General features: G+C 34.5%; 2 protein-coding genes across 2 annotated transcripts; one reads left to right on the top strand and one right to left on the bottom strand.

Annotated features, from left to right (window-relative positions):
• Positions 1 to 7,264: 7,264 nt before the first annotated feature.
• Positions 7,265 to 10,538, top strand: LOC124945024. The gene is made up of 5 exons (XM_047485388.1): positions 7,265 to 7,614; positions 7,829 to 7,895; positions 8,082 to 8,471; positions 8,556 to 8,896; positions 10,048 to 10,538. The coding sequence occupies exons 1-5, from the start codon at positions 7,531 to 7,533 to the stop codon at positions 10,261 to 10,263; spliced, it is 1,098 nt and encodes a 365-aa protein (XP_047341344.1). The 5' UTR covers positions 7,265 to 7,530; the 3' UTR covers positions 10,264 to 10,538.
• Positions 10,539 to 11,818: 1,280 nt separating this feature from the next.
• LOC124945360 (50S ribosomal protein L25) lies at positions 11,819 to 13,938 on the bottom strand. Its single transcript, XM_047485782.1, has 3 exons — positions 13,427 to 13,938; positions 12,735 to 12,864; positions 11,819 to 12,351 (listed from the first exon to the last, which is right to left on the bottom strand). Exons 1-3 carry the CDS (start codon positions 13,838 to 13,840, stop codon positions 12,116 to 12,118), a joined length of 780 nt encoding a protein of 259 aa, XP_047341738.1. The 5' UTR covers positions 13,841 to 13,938; the 3' UTR covers positions 11,819 to 12,115.
• Positions 13,939 to 15,174: the final 1,236 nt, after the last annotated feature.

The following is a 15,174-nucleotide window of genomic DNA, read 5'->3' as shown; positions in this document are numbered from 1 at the left end:
ACAAAAGAGATCAACAAAATCAAAGACCCATACTTAGCCAACAATCTCTACAAGATTAACCAAGTGAAACAATATTAAGAAAGTTAAATGGATTGGCTAAAACAGTAAAAAGAGAAACAAATCAAGATCTTCTCTAACTCTCTCAGAAATCTGAAACAACAATTACATCTCAATTTATACAAAAACAGAAAAAAGAGAAACAAATCAAGTTTATAGAATCATATACCTACAATTAGAAGAATTGGCAGCAAGGCCATCAGTTGTTAAGCTCTCACAGCTAACTAAAATCCATGCCTTCAAATTTATAAAGTTCAAAACTCTCGTCAGTCCAGTTTGCAAATAATGGGATAAGTCTAGTTCAAAGCTTTAAATTGTATTTTTCGCAGGCGAAAAAAAATGTATTTGTGCCTGCGAAAAATGCATCATCACAGACGAATAATGCATCATCGCAGACGAATAATGCATTTTTGCAGGCGAAAATGCATCTTCGCAATCGAAAATACATATTCGCAGACGTAATGTACACATTCCATCGTAAAACCCTTTCAAACCATTCAACATTCACAAAACAATTCTTCCACCCTAAAACCCTAAACTTAAACTCTAAAACGCTAAAATCCTAATCCATTTCTTCCATTCAGCATGCATGCAAGAAGAAAACGACGGAAAAATGGGAAAAACTCACCTGAAATGATGAAGGCATTCCGGTAATGCCCCGAGGAGTTGATCGATCGGCTTCATTGGTTCGCTTGGTTCGTTAGGGGAGAAGAAGAAAGAAAGGGATACCAACGGTCAGGGGAAGAAAGAAGAGAAAGAGAAAATGAAATGAGGGGAGGGGAGGGAAAATGGGGAAATAGGGATATTTTATTTAGGGGTATAGTGGTCTTTTGTTAGGGACAAAATGTTAGTTTTGCAAATATTACTTTCCCTATTATTTTCGGAAATAAACTTGTTATTAGGGTTATTTCGTCAAATTTCTCTTTCTCCTTTTATTCTTCTTCACTCTATTAGGGAAATTTGATTAAATGACCCCAATAAAGACCAGTTTTTGAGAAATGACTCAGACGTCATGTTATTTGTATAAATGACCTTTTAGGCATGTACAAACTCCAAAATACCATTCGTGTCATGGGAAACATTTATTCTCATGACGCAAAAATGTAGCCTATGAAATGTCCATAACTCCCTTAATATTTAATATATTTTCCACCATTTTTTCGCCCCTCTTCTTCCCTGTTCTCTATCTTCTCAGTCTTCTCCCCCTTCTCTCTAAACATAAACCCTAAACCGTAAGCGACTCCCTTTTCCTAAACCGTAAATCGTAAGCGGCAAACACGACGAACACAACGACACACAACGACTTGTACGCAAAGACAACCATTGTGAAATTTTCCCTTTTGAACCTCTTAGCATTCTTCGCATTCTCCCTTTTGAAGAAGACAACTATCAATGAGTATGTCAATGTTGCATTTTATGTTATGTTACAGTTTTCATGCATTTGTTAGTGACCTGAACCTGAAGAATGTATTAGTTCGTGTCATGAGAGCATGTAACTGCGTCATGTGAAGCGTGGAAGGCGAAGAGGCGAACCATACTCTCGTGACGTGAACCATAGTATTATTTATCTATTCAAACTCAAGTAGTCCAGAGACGATGCAACAAATGGATCCCAAACTACATGAAAATTTCTAGAAAAGTTTAAAACATGTAAATGGACACTTATATACACAAAATCCTAATTCTAACAATCATAAAATAAAACAAATGAAAGCAGATTGTTTATTTTTTAATGTTAGATTTTAGTTTTAAAAAAATGTTTTGGATCAAAGATCCTTGCTTAATTTTTTTTGTTTTTGTTATTATGTTTTAGTTATTTACAAAAGTCTTTGTTATTTTACATATTTACATGGAAGAATAAATAAATAAAATATCTAAGCTAGCAATTTATGAACACAGTCACATTATATAATGAAAAAGCAAAGATAAATCATGGTATTAATGTAAAGACAAAATGGACTGAAAACAAGAACCTACAAAGAGAATATTCTTGATTTCGAAAGATTGACAAACCTAAAGCCCTAAGCAATTCTTATGACCAATTTCTAATTGGTGATTACTTAGGGAGGTTATCCAAAGGGGCAGCCAATTGTGCTCAAGGAGGTTTTAGTTGGGAAGACTAAGGGCACTTAAGAGTGAAAAAGAAGGTTTTTTGTAAGGGTATTAAGAGGGGTATTAAGAGAGGTATTTATAGGAAAATCCATGAAACCCTAGGGCCCAAAGGCCCACTTAACACCTTGACGTTGGAAAGATATTTCCATTTTAAACATGTAAAAATGTTTTAAAAAAATGGAGCAATCTCCACTTAACATGTCGTCATTTTAATTTTTAATTCAAAAATTACCAAGTCTTCATTCTCCTCTTCAACTCACGGTTGAATCCTTCTTCCTTGGCAACTTCTTCCTTTTTCCTTAGAACTTCTTCATTCTTTTTGGCAACTTCTTTTTTTTCTTTGACCACACATGATTGGATTCAGATTTTAGATTAGCAATTGTCACAATCATGAAAGTGAACGATGTATTCACCTTTTCCTCTTTAGCAATTGATTCAATGGGTCGGATCTTGGGCATGGGTCGGTCCATAGGTCGGGTCATTGGTCGAATCCGTCAATTGAATCATTTCCTTGGCCTTACTTCGGGTTGACTTGCCTTTAATTGGATCTTTTTGTCCTCATTCACAAATCTGATCCGGATCTTGCATGTGGATATTTGATTGACCCTTTGAAGAGTCACACATCTCCCTTCATCCTATAAAAAAGATTATGTTTTAAAACTAATAGGCAATTTTATTTTTAATTATTTATATTTCTAAGGAACAATTCTAATTAATAATAAAAATTTTAACTAACTAATTCAAATTCAAAAATTAAATTGAAAAATATAATCTAACAACTAATCTAGTCGACAACTAAACTAACAATTAAAAAAAACTAAAATAACAAAATTATACATTACACGAAATTTTTATTTTTAAATTAAAAAAACTTTAATATATATATTTTGTATGATTTTTTTATATAAATATTCAAGGTATTTAAATAAAACCTTGAATATTCAAAGTATAATAACTTCTCTAAGTGTTGTAACTTAGGCAAATTACTATCTTAAATTACCAAGAATCCAAAATCAATTATTTCCAAAAACTCAATTGTTCTAAAAATAAATGTCTTTAAAATAAATCGTGCAATGAGCCCGTGAATGAATTCGAGAAATTTGTATAAACTCAACTTTATTAAAGCATAAAATTTAAAATTTGGGGGATTGAAAATGAGTGTCTACAGAATGCTCCTCTTGGATAAAATTTGTAGAAAACACTATAGGTTTAGAAAAATGCATGTCCAAGCTTTGAACATAGGCACTACATTTTGAAAATACCCAATTTATAGTTTATTTTAGATTCCTTGAATGAAAAGAGAACAAATCTGACGTGTCTCTCAGGAGACCCGTATAATTACTCTTCATTCTTCAAAGTTGGTTTATCATCCACTTGTTGACGATTCACCTTTATTTAGAATATACATTGTCCCTGGTTTATCAATCGTGTAGATCGAGCCGGGTTGTTTTGACTATATTTCTACACACCTTGCCCAGCCTTTGGATTATACGTGAGTACACATCTTGATTTAGTTTGCTGATTGTGTTTATAACGTTTGGGATTTACATCGTTCTGGTTTATTGATCGCATGGATTGACACCTAATTAGTTTGACTATATCACTACACACCTCGTTTAGCCTTTGGATTGTACGTGTGTACACATCTTGACTTGGTTTGCTGATTGTGTTCTTATTACTCTTCTCATTGAGCAATTTAATAATCATTTTAATCACAACTATGTTTAGTGATGATGTTTGTCTCGCTTCTCTCATGGAGAGAAAAAAATCTTAATGATTATTCTAATCAACTCTGCTTAGTGATTATTATCGTTTTAATTATCGCTCCTCAGTTTAGAAAAATACTTGAATACGATCTTTAAAGACATCGCTCTTCAGTTTAGAGAAGAAATATTTAATCACAACTCTGCTTAGTGATTATGTTCGAAGTTAGACTCCCTTAATTTTCAAGGCACTAGCGTCTTCTTCATCGGTCTTGAAATATTTTCAAGAATCGGTTCCGTACTTCCTTCTTTAGAGTGTGTCGAGAGGAAATCACATGTAACCGATGTTCTTCGAGATTCATGTTATCGCTTTAGGGCTTGTCTTTCACCAAGAAGTTTCGCCCTGAGTTTTTCTTCGAGGGATTTGTTTGCTCGAATGCTTAATTAATCTTTCAACCATGCATCATGAAGTCTTGTTTTGCTTCTCAAATTCGGAGGTCATCGTACTTCTGATTCTAAGGCCTTAGGCTCTTTTTATACTCAGATTATATTTAATAAAATTTGTATATTCTTGTTCTTGCATTGGTAATTTAGACAATGGTCTAAATAAACAACAAATGGTGATTTCAATATCTCAATCTCTATGAGTATTATTCTATTTCATATCTCAACCAACACAGTATTGTTTGATTGATTTATTTTACTTGAGGTCTTAGATCTTTGCACTTGACCTTTGGTTGATGCGAGAAATTGCCTCTTTTGATGACATGGTTCCGAATTTGGGCATTCATCTTTTATGAGTTTTCTCTTAAACATCAGTAGTTTAAACTTTCGTCTAGGCTTGAGGTACATCCATTTCCGAAGTGCTTTACTTGGATCCCATCAATTACATCGGCTCAGGAAGAGACATTCGTTGGGGAGAAACGTATTTTCCCGCATCCTACTTATTTTTTGCACTCGCTCATCAGTTTGTTTGGCACTAGAAATATTCAAGGGTCTAACTTGTTATTTATCTTACACGAATGCCCCTAATATCGATATAGGGTTTGATTATTTTGGATAAATTTGTGATCCCAAGTTCCTTTTGGCTTGAATTCCGTGGGAATGAATTTTGTCCCAGCTCAAGGTTTGGCTTGCTAGGAATTTTATTAGGACCGAACTTGTGATAAGTTGTCTACGTATTTTCATAAAAGGAGAAATCAGGTTTGAACGTAGTTCTGAAAGGGTATCACGAATAGATTGTGATTATGTATTTTGTTGGGATGGTTTCTTAAGTTTCTATTGGAGTTGCAGTTGACTTAATCGATGGGGATTTCTTAAGTATCTGCTGGAATGACCATTGGCTTAAGTTGTGGGAATTTTCTTAAGTGTTTGATGGAGTGCCAAAGAAATGGGAGAAACATCTCCAATTGGCTGTTGATAAAATGAAAGGGGTAAATCAGCAGTTGTACCTTTGGTTGTGCTATGCAGATATAAAATATTTTGATTAAAAGCACTCTACAAGATAAGAATGTAATGACTATAATATCTATGGTCTTTCCCAAAGACTGTTTTGTTATTGAAGGTGAGGTTACAAAATTTTGATGAGTCACCAAGATTGGATGGATCATGGGAAAATGACTAAATTTCAAAAACCAGGAAATCTGCCTCTTTTATCTTTCTCATCCTCTTCTTAATTTTATTCATAAACAAAAAAAAAAATTCAATCTTTTCATTATTGAAATCTTTAATGTATACATGTTTAATGAATAATCAACTTTATTTTTTCTTTTCATGTTAACTTTTTTATTATTAAAAATAGTGCAAAATGTGTTCATCAAACTTTACAGTGGAAAAAAAATAAAAAATAACTTAAAAATTTTAAATGACAATCAGATTGAAAAGTTTGTTGGGTTTTGCAACAACAAAACTACATGTCTTCTTAAAAATCAAAACATGCCCTGCTCTCAAATGAAAGAAGTGATTACACTAGGAATGATTGGAATCCTCCACAATCAGAAGCTCCCCCAACCTTTCACTCTGGATCAGCCAAAGAACAAGAAAAAGTAGAAAAAACCCTAAATCTGTTCACTCTCTCTCAACCTTACTGTGTTATTAGAAAAATACCCAAAAAAGTATTTATACTTTAACCTGTTTTGTTAACAGAAAACCTTGACCCGTTTACCCGGAATTTAAAACCCGCCCACAATGGCAAGGAACACCTCAACAAAGTTATCATCCCGTATATGTCCACTTTTTTCGGATTGAAGCGAACGGTCTAACGTGAAATTTTTAAGACTACCGTAACCATAATTTTTTTTTTTAAAACTCTTCTACCTCTTTTCATATCGTTTACCACATAACGAGGTGAATTGATTTTCAGTCGGTTCACAATGTTGTTATTAGAGTTCCAATTAATGTGTATGACCCAAAAGTCAGCAACATTTATTGGTATATCCCATTAAAAATGAAGAAAGTTCAACAGAAAAATTCACATGCTCTTCGCAAAGTCACACTTAAAAAGAATATGATCAATGAATTCTTCCGTCATCAAATAAATATTACACATGCTATCTAGATTAAATCCCTTGTTTTTTATATGTTAAATGTTAAGACTCATGCTTAATAACTTCTTAGTCAGAGAATGTAAATTTTGCTTTACACCTTTCTTTTTAAGAAAATTGGGATGAAGTCCATGGGAGGGACAACTCTTAAATGTGTCTATTCTTAAATCGAGAGAGTAGGTTAGAGAAAATTTGTCGTCAATCTCCAAGTGTATCGAAACATGGGTAAGTGCATCCACAAAGAGTGTGTCTCCTTTTCGATGAAGAGTCGTCTATTTAAGTGAATTATTCAACAATTTGATTAGATATGAGATCAAAACAGTTTCGCATTTTAGCCTCTTACTAGAGATCTTAAAAAGATCATTAAAAGAGTCTCACAATTTTTCGTTAAGGTGTCACATATCATTTTAAAATTTGATTTTTTTACCATTGTCTATCATGGAAATAAGTATAGATGAAACTTCTCTCATGTTTTAGAAATACGACCCTAGAGACTTATATCCATAAACTTTCTTTCTAAAGAGATTGATTCATTGGTTGACAATCGATTTAAAAATTATCATTAACTTATTAGAATAGTTTAAGTATTCAGAATCATGTTTTAAATTGAGAGTACATTTTCATATTTAAACTTAAACGCTTAAAAAGTTAATTACTAATTAAAGATTGGAATCAATCAAATCCATAATCAAATCCATGGATCAACCATCAATGTAGTGTTGAAAATTCTTAATATCTTCAATTTTGATCAACCATCATCAATATCAATGTACTATGTACTATTGAACATTGTTAATATAATTAATTTTTAAAAGAAGGCAATTAATTAAAGAGAATAATAGAAGAGAGAAAACAAGAGAAGCCGCAATTTGAGTCCATGCGTCTGCGAAAACTCAAAACCTCAGAATCTCCGAATAGTCCATCCATTTCTGCCGCTCGACGGCCATCCCACTGAAATATCTTAAATGGGGAATGGGTTCTCTTCCAGATGAAATGGGTTCTTGTTAAAACTCATAACCCTCATAAACTCTCCCAATTCAATTCCTCATCGTGAGTGACTGAATCCCTGCTTCCTTGCCGCCGCTTCTTCTTTCTACCATTGGGAGACACCAAATATGTCTTCAACTAAAATTGGGCCATCCATTTCTTGCATCGCTACTTCCCTCTCTTCCCCATCCAAACAGTGGAGAACTTCCCAGGTAAATTCAGACTCTTCTAGGTATTCCATTTTTCTTTTTCTTTTATTCAGTTTATACTCATGCATATGTATTGAATGGGAATGGAATGGATTCAAACTGTTTGATTTGACATTTAAGTCTCCTTTCCATTCATTATTTTATATAGCCTCTGTATGTATGCTTGAAACTCTGAAGATAACCGGTCCTCCATGACGATGTTGGTATTTTTCAACAGGTGAGCTTATCCAGGGGATTATTTACCAGAGACCTTCTTGTTGCAAAACATCTGAGAGCTGTTAAAGGTTATTACTGGCTTTGATTACTTGATAATGGGTTTTGGTCTGATGAACTATATAGGAGACTTCTGTCTTACACTTTCTCTTCTATTTTTCCAACTTAAGCATGTGATGTGTTCTTGGAAACTACTAAGACTTGAATAAAATAGATAAGAAAATGATTTCATATGAGTTATTGATTGTACTTAACAGGACAGTCGAACAAGTTTATAAATGGGCAGTTGAAGATGAGAAGGTCAGTTTCAATTAGGCTTTGCATATCTGAGGTGTCTGAAGGTCAGGTGGTAGATGACGAGCTCATAGCAGAAGAACCGGTGATCGAAAGTGTCGCTTCTATCTCCAAGGATTCATATTATGTAGATGATCCACTTGTCCCTTCTGAATCCAACGGTGGAAAACCCGGTTCAGTTTCATTCTACAATCGGTCTTATAAGGGTGATTATCTTTTGCCTAGCCAAGCAAAGAATGGGAACAGTCTATTGTGGTTCATCAGTCCGGCTATCCTTGTTGCCTCTTTCATTTTCCCATCTCTTTATCTCCGTAGAATACTCTCTGCTGTATTTGAGGATTCTCTATTGACGGGTAAAAATTTATAAGAGTAACCTTATTTGTCTTCTTTAAAAGTGAAGTAGTGCCAAATTAAATATTCTGTGTCTTGGTTTGCAGATTTCCTTATATTGTTTTTCACAGAGGCTCTCTTTTATTGCGGGGTTGCTGTTTTTGTTTTTCTAATACACCATTTGAGGAGACCTCTTGGAGCCGTTTCTGCAGTTTATGACAGAAATATGAGCCCTAAGTTGTGGCATCGGATCTCTTCTGTGGCAGTTTTGGTACTCAGTCTCATTATTCCAATGGTGACGATGGGCCTTGTTTGGCCTTGGACTGGTCCAGCAGCTTCTGCCACTCTTGCTCCATATCTTGTTGGTATAGTGGTGCAGTTTGCGTTTGAACAATACGCAAGATATACAAAATCGCCTTCCTGGCCCGTTATTCCCATTATTTTTCAAGTAAGGCCTCTGAATTTTTTGCAAACAACCCTAAATAATATTGTTCCATCTCATGTTATAATTGGGGTATTAATATTTAGTCACAAATCATGTTGGTATTGTTGTTCTACAATATTTACTTAAGAAGGATGTCTTCGTATATAAAATACGGCAATCATTGAATGAGTTAGTTTTTGTATATTTTGATCTAATTGATTCTGAAGCCTACAATTGGCTTTTAAATGGAGCATAATAATAATCAGATTGAGTCAATGGTTTCATTTGAACGGTTTTCTAATTCGGGTGAGATCCCGTTTGGAACCATGATGTATAAGAATAAAAACTTAGTCCGGTTGAGATCTAGAACGCTAAAAAAGGCATTAACAATAGAATTGCTCTTCCAGCATAAGGCAGTATTTGATGATAAGTACTCAAAAAAAGCGTCTGGAAGAGATGTACAAACTGTTCAAATTTTATAATAATCAAGTATATCTAACCCACCCCGGGTAACACATGACAAGAGGTTTGGATTAAGTGGTTTACCACGTTAAGTCTCAGGAGGCTTGGATTAAGCGGTCTACATACCACACCCTGTGGTCTCAGGTTTAAATCCAATTGAAAGTACCTGGATTGAAATGGTGGGTCGTGGCGGTTTTGATGTGAGGTTGTTTTAAGGTTATGAAATCAAGATGAAAAGGGATTTATTTGGGATTATTTGGGTTAAATTACTAAAATGTCATTTTGTATATAAAATTTGAATTTATAAAAAATTTATAGTAAGAGTATTTTGGTATTTTGATTGATAACTTAAGTGATTTGATGGTTGAAAGTATAGGTGATGTGATAAAGTTCTTTTTTTAGAAAAACCCGAGATCAAACAAAAGCTCGTTGAGCTATCTCCCTTGGGACACCTTGGTAGAAAAAGAAAATTAATTCTGACTGTTGGATTGTCCTTAAGAGGTGTTTGAAAGTGACTTGATTTTCGTTGTATTTAAGTTAGACGTCACCCCTTTCATATCAAACTTTTATGTATTTGTGTACAGAAATTCACTTGCGTTTCCGAGTATGATCCATACGAGATACAAAAGCATTTCTAAATGAAATAGGGTGTTATAAATCTGAAATGGTAATCAAAATTGTTCATTTAAATGTTTTTCCTTGGATGGTTACAGGTTTATAGACTGCATCAACTAAATAGAGCAGCTCAACTGGTGACGGCTCTCTCCTTCACTGTAAGAGGAGCTGAGATGTCGTCGCACAATGCAGCGATAAGCAGTTCTCTTGGCACCCTTCTCAGTGTTCTTCAATTGTTAGGTGTCATTTGCATTTGGTCTCTCTCGAGCTTCCTCATGAGGTTTTACCCTTCGCCTGTTGTAGCCGAGGAGTAAACGCGAAGCCAATCACAGAAACAGACATCAGGCAGTGCCTCATCAGTTGATTTGGAAGTTAGTTGAATCTTTTTTAAGTTATTGATTGATGGAAGGGCACAAAATCCATGAATTATTTACAAGTAATTATAAGTTTTGATGTAGTATTTTTTATACCAGAAGTTGATTTTTACAAGTTTTAAGTTCATAATCTATTCCAAACTGACCTAATTGTTTCATTGGCAATGAATATGTACTTGGTATTTAATGAGAATTGTGAAATGTTATTAACCCAATGATAATGTTTGAATAAAATAAATGAGAATGACCCATTAGGAAATGACCCTCATTAAATTCCTTATTTGATTGGTGCAATTTTGCAGTATCTGTAATGGAAGCATTTCAAAAATAAGCTTCAAAATTCAATTTGGTTTGTTGAAGTGTATTGTAGCTCAATTCCTTTGTTTGTTTATTAATTGTGAAATTGGAATTTAGGTTTATGCATTTTCTTTGGTTATTATTTTTTTTATTTAGGACTTTTTTTTTAATGTTAATCAAACATGAGACATTTGATCTAATAACCTAAGTTGAATTATTTTTCCAACTTGACCTAGGTAGTGAGTTATATTTTCTCTTTCAGTGGTTAGTTTGGATTTGTATAATTTTATTTTTATAAAAATTGTGATTAGAGAAATCATAGATTGTAATTTTGAAATAAGAAGGATGTCATTGAAACTTAAAAAGTAAATACATTCAATTCATTATCCTTTAAGTTATCAAAGTATTTGATTAATTCCACCTGAAACTAAATATAGCCTAATTGAAATTGCAATTCCAAATAATCAAAACCAAGGCAAGTCAAACATCTTCCAAGCTTCTTCTCTGAACCTCTTGAGAATCATTGCTTTGATAATCTAACATTCTTTTAAGACTATGCTTGGATGTATCATACAACTGCTCCAAAATTGGCTTGATTTCAAGATATAGAATGAGATTGGAAATAACCTAATTAAAATACACCAAAGAATGGCTTAACAAATGGTAACTCTCATCTTCTTTTTCATTTTCATTTTTGTTTTGTCAATTTCCAATAGACTCAATTCAATGCTTAAGGGAGTTGGCATCAACAAACTTCCAAAGCCCAAAATTTACAGTTTCATGAAAAACCAAACATGTATGAATTGACATCTTTGTTAGAATAAGGTTGCTACACATCAGAATGTGATGGTTTCAACTTCTTGTAATAGTTCTTAACTGCCAAGGGGGGCCTTGTTGCTCATCACTTTCACTAATCACAATAGACAGAGGGGGTAGCTAGCTTGAGGATCGTCATTTGCAGCCAATGGATCAAGGACAGGGTTAGACGACCAAGATTAAGCCACGTATAGACATGCCATGGATTTTAGCCAGGAGCAAGCTAATTAGTGTTTGATGTCAAAATTTGTGTCAAGATTCTAATTACCAAACATGCTAATAATGTCCTGAAAGCTCTTCAAAAAGATTCAACCAAGTTAATTGGATTTCTAACAACTCTAGGGAAGAAGCTTCAGGAAGTTAAAATTTGAGAACGAGTAAATGACAAAGAACTACCTAGTTGTTGTAACTAAATATGTCTCGCTTAAGGTGAAAGGTAAAAGACATTGGTAAAATGCATTGGAGAGAACTAACTTCCTTCCAAGGTTCTACAAACTTTTGGAAACGTTTGTCTGACCAGCAACAAATAATATAGCATCCAAATGCAAACAAAATGACAATTATGATTATTGAGATCAAAAGAAAGAGAAATATACTCTGGGCAAGAACAAGGCAGGCTATCTTTATCCTCTCTTGCCCGTTTGCAAATCTGCTGAGGCTAACAAAAAAGATTCAGAGATTATTTTGCTGGCTTTTGTTGATCGGCTGCCTTATCAGATGCCCTTCCTCCCATAATTTTACATACGGGTAGATCCTCTGATTGAACAAGCTTGAGAGCGGGATGAAACTTCAGATCTCGCATCACCAACTTCTGACCCGCATCCAACTCACTCAGATCCACATCAATATATGGAGGGATTATATCTGCTGGGCACAGGAACTTAACAGTCCTCTTTATTATGTTAAAATAAGAACCTGCAATTCCCCGAGCAATGCTCAATAAAACATTTGGTCAGTTACGTTGTAAAAAATCACAATGATCCAACAATAATCTAGAACATGATATGTAAAATAATGTGAATCATTATCTACAAGTTAAAATTAGCTTTCACATGATTTAATAAGAAATGGATTATGGGGGGGAAAAGGTAACAATTGCCTTGTCTAAATGCATAGAACACACCAAACAAATCCGATTCAAAAGTTTATGACATATTGTCTCACAACACATCAAGATATATGAGCAAACTGGCAAAGTTAGTAGAAGAAATTATGCAACCAAAGTACAGGGGTCAAAGATGAGCAAACTGTGTAAAAGTTCATGAACATGAATGGGATTTTTCACAATATGAATATACCTTTTTTAAGTCCAGGTGATACATCTTCTCCTCTGAAAACAAGTGGAACATCGACCTTTAATAAAGCATGTGAAGGGGCCCTTATGAAGGTGACATTGAGCACCTTATCAGTACCAGCATGTAGATGAAGCTGGCCAAATGGAACATAGAAGACAAAAAAACTGAAATGAGGAATGCATCTATCTACAACAAGATCCTTTTTGTTTAATTAGCTCACAGATGAAGTGGCATTCTTCTTTTTCTTTTTGAAACATATTTCAAATTAAACTACAATACAACGCAAATGTGAATGTCACATTATTGTAGAAAATCTCAAACTATTAGTACAAATCCTAACAATGGTTATTATCAGTTAATGTTCCAGCTCAAAGGTCTCCATGTGTAAGAGGAATTCCTCGGCTTTCATCAATCCTAATAAACACTAATTTGTAACATTCGCTTATCGTTTCAAACATTGATTATGCGATCTTCGACTCCCTATAAAATTAGTATGGCAACAAATTGTCTTACTCTTAGTAATTCTAGGAATGAATGGGAAACCTCAAAGTACAAGCTTAATACATAACCTCAAAGTAAAAGATTTTGAGGCATGGTTCTCTTAATGGATTCCCAAATGTAAAGTCTAAAGTTTTTTTCCCACAAAATTTTCAATCCAAGTACACATGAATGGAAAAGCTAAGAAGAGAATATACCTGGCGAGGCAAGACGCGAACCTTCTCCACAATGTCATCGGAGTCGAAATCGGGGCGAACCTCGAGTTCAAAAACCCTGGATAGAAAGAAGGACCTTCCGAGCTGGGTAACGAGTTTCTTGATCTGATTAGTTTGGACCGAAATGAGTCTCTTGTTGCCGCCATGTTGGCCGTCTTCTTGCTCGAACACTATGCTGGGGACTCGACCGACCTTTCGTTCCTTGGCAGAGATATTCTTGCCAGAGATTGCGCGAGGTACTGCCTTGATAATTTCAGCGTATTTGGGATCAGGTTTTGGAAACCCGTCGAGGTAGGAGAAAGGGACATGGGGATCGTCAAGGAGAAGGGCAGCCGCTGATTGGGAGAATTGACGGAAATGGTGAGTTCTGTAGAGAAGTCGCCGCGGATTCAGCATTTAGACAAGGGGAGGGGTGAGAACGGCGGCGCCGGGAAGAGATGAAGGAGGAGGAGGAGAAAGAGTTTGAGAGGGTTTTCAAGCCGCAACCTTTATTAGTTGAGTAATGTCCTATTTGTTTTTCTCATTATTGTCGATTTAACGGCTGTTTTTTAAATATATTATTTCATGTAAATCTAACCTCAAAATTTAAATGATGATCTAAAATTAATTTTGATATTTGTTTACAAAGAGTATAACTTTCTAGAAAAAAATTATATTATTATTCTTTTTACTATTTAGATTTGAGCTAGTATTACAGAAAAAAATTGGTATAAGACAATGTCGTAGAGCAATTTGGTTGCGGAAAAGAAGGCCATAAAAACACTAAATATTTTTCATGACATCTTTAAAGCACAAGCAAAGCAAGCAATAAGGTTATTAACTCGATATTCATTGATGGTGTCGTGCATGAAAACGAACCAACTATATCTAATAGTATTATTCAATTTTACAAAGATTTATTTCATGAACCATTTCGAGTTAGACCAAAGCTAAATGACATCAGTTTTGTATCTATAAATGCAAATGAAAAATGCATGTTGGAAGTTCATTTCTCTATCGGGGAGAAAGAGCCGAGAATAATGGATTGTGATAGTGATAAATCTCCCGGGAGCGACGGTTTTACTTTGGGTTTTTTTTAAAAGGCTTGGGAGTTCCTTAAGTCTTATATTACGGCGGCTATGAATAATTTTTGTCGATTTTTTTCTTTTGAGAAAAGTTGGAATTCTACGTTGATTGTCCTAATTCGTAAGGCAGTTAGAACTATCGACGTGAAGAATTTTCGATCCATCATCATTTTATAAGATTATCTCGAAATATTTGGCAAATAGAATGCTTGGAGTTTTTGGTACGGTTATCTCTCACAGTCAGATGACTTTCATCAAAGACCGTCAAATTTTCGATGCGACACTAATTGCCAATGAGTGTATTGATTCGGCTAACTCTAGAGACGATAAATGTGTTTTGGTCAAACTCGATATCGATAAAACATATGATCATGTTAACTGAGAGTTCCCTTTTGATATTATGGATAGAATGAATATTGGGGGAAAATGGATCGGATGTATTAGATATTGTGTATCGACGGCAAAATTCTTTGTTATCATGAATGGGAGCTCTCATGGTTTCTTTGAGAGTTCAAGGGTTTAAGACAAGGGGATACTCTTTCCCTTTCTTATTTGTTATTGTTATGGAATGCCTGTCTAAAATGATGTCGTTTGCCAAAAATGCGGGTTTGTTTCGTGGGGTGACGTGCGGTTCAAGACGATCTTCGTTCTCTATGTCTCATTTAT

This window comes from Impatiens glandulifera, chromosome 7 (assembly GCF_907164915.1).
Source record: "Impatiens glandulifera chromosome 7, dImpGla2.1, whole genome shotgun sequence".
NCBI lineage: Eukaryota > Viridiplantae > Streptophyta > Magnoliopsida > Ericales > Balsaminaceae > Impatiens > Impatiens glandulifera.
The sequence above is the reverse complement of the archived record's forward strand: the minus strand, read 5'-3'. Positions and strand labels throughout refer to the sequence as shown.

What these genes read in the sequence shown, in the direction of transcription:
- LOC124945360 (XM_047485782.1), bottom strand. Translation starts at nt 13,840, where the DNA reads ATGCTGAATCCGCGGCGACTTCTCTACAGAACTCACCATTTCCGTCAA. An exon ending in TTCGCGTCTTGCCTCGCCAG is followed by an intron (nt 12,865 to 13,426) that starts GTATATTCTCTT and finishes CCATTTGGCCAG; the next exon opens with CTTCATCTACATGCTGGTAC. An exon ending in ATCACCTGGACTTAAAAAAG is followed by an intron (nt 12,352 to 12,734) that starts GTATATTCATAT and finishes GGGGAATTGCAG; the next exon opens with GTTCTTATTTTAACATAATA.
- LOC124945024 (XM_047485388.1), top strand. Translation starts at nt 7,531, where the DNA reads ATGTCTTCAACTAAAATTGGGCCATCCATTTCTTGCATCGCTACTTCC. An exon ending in ACATCTGAGAGCTGTTAAAG is followed by an intron (nt 7,896 to 8,081) that starts GTTATTACTGGC and finishes TGTACTTAACAG; the next exon opens with GACAGTCGAACAAGTTTATA. An exon ending in TTATTCCCATTATTTTTCAA is followed by an intron (nt 8,897 to 10,047) that starts GTAAGGCCTCTG and finishes GGATGGTTACAG; the next exon opens with GTTTATAGACTGCATCAACT.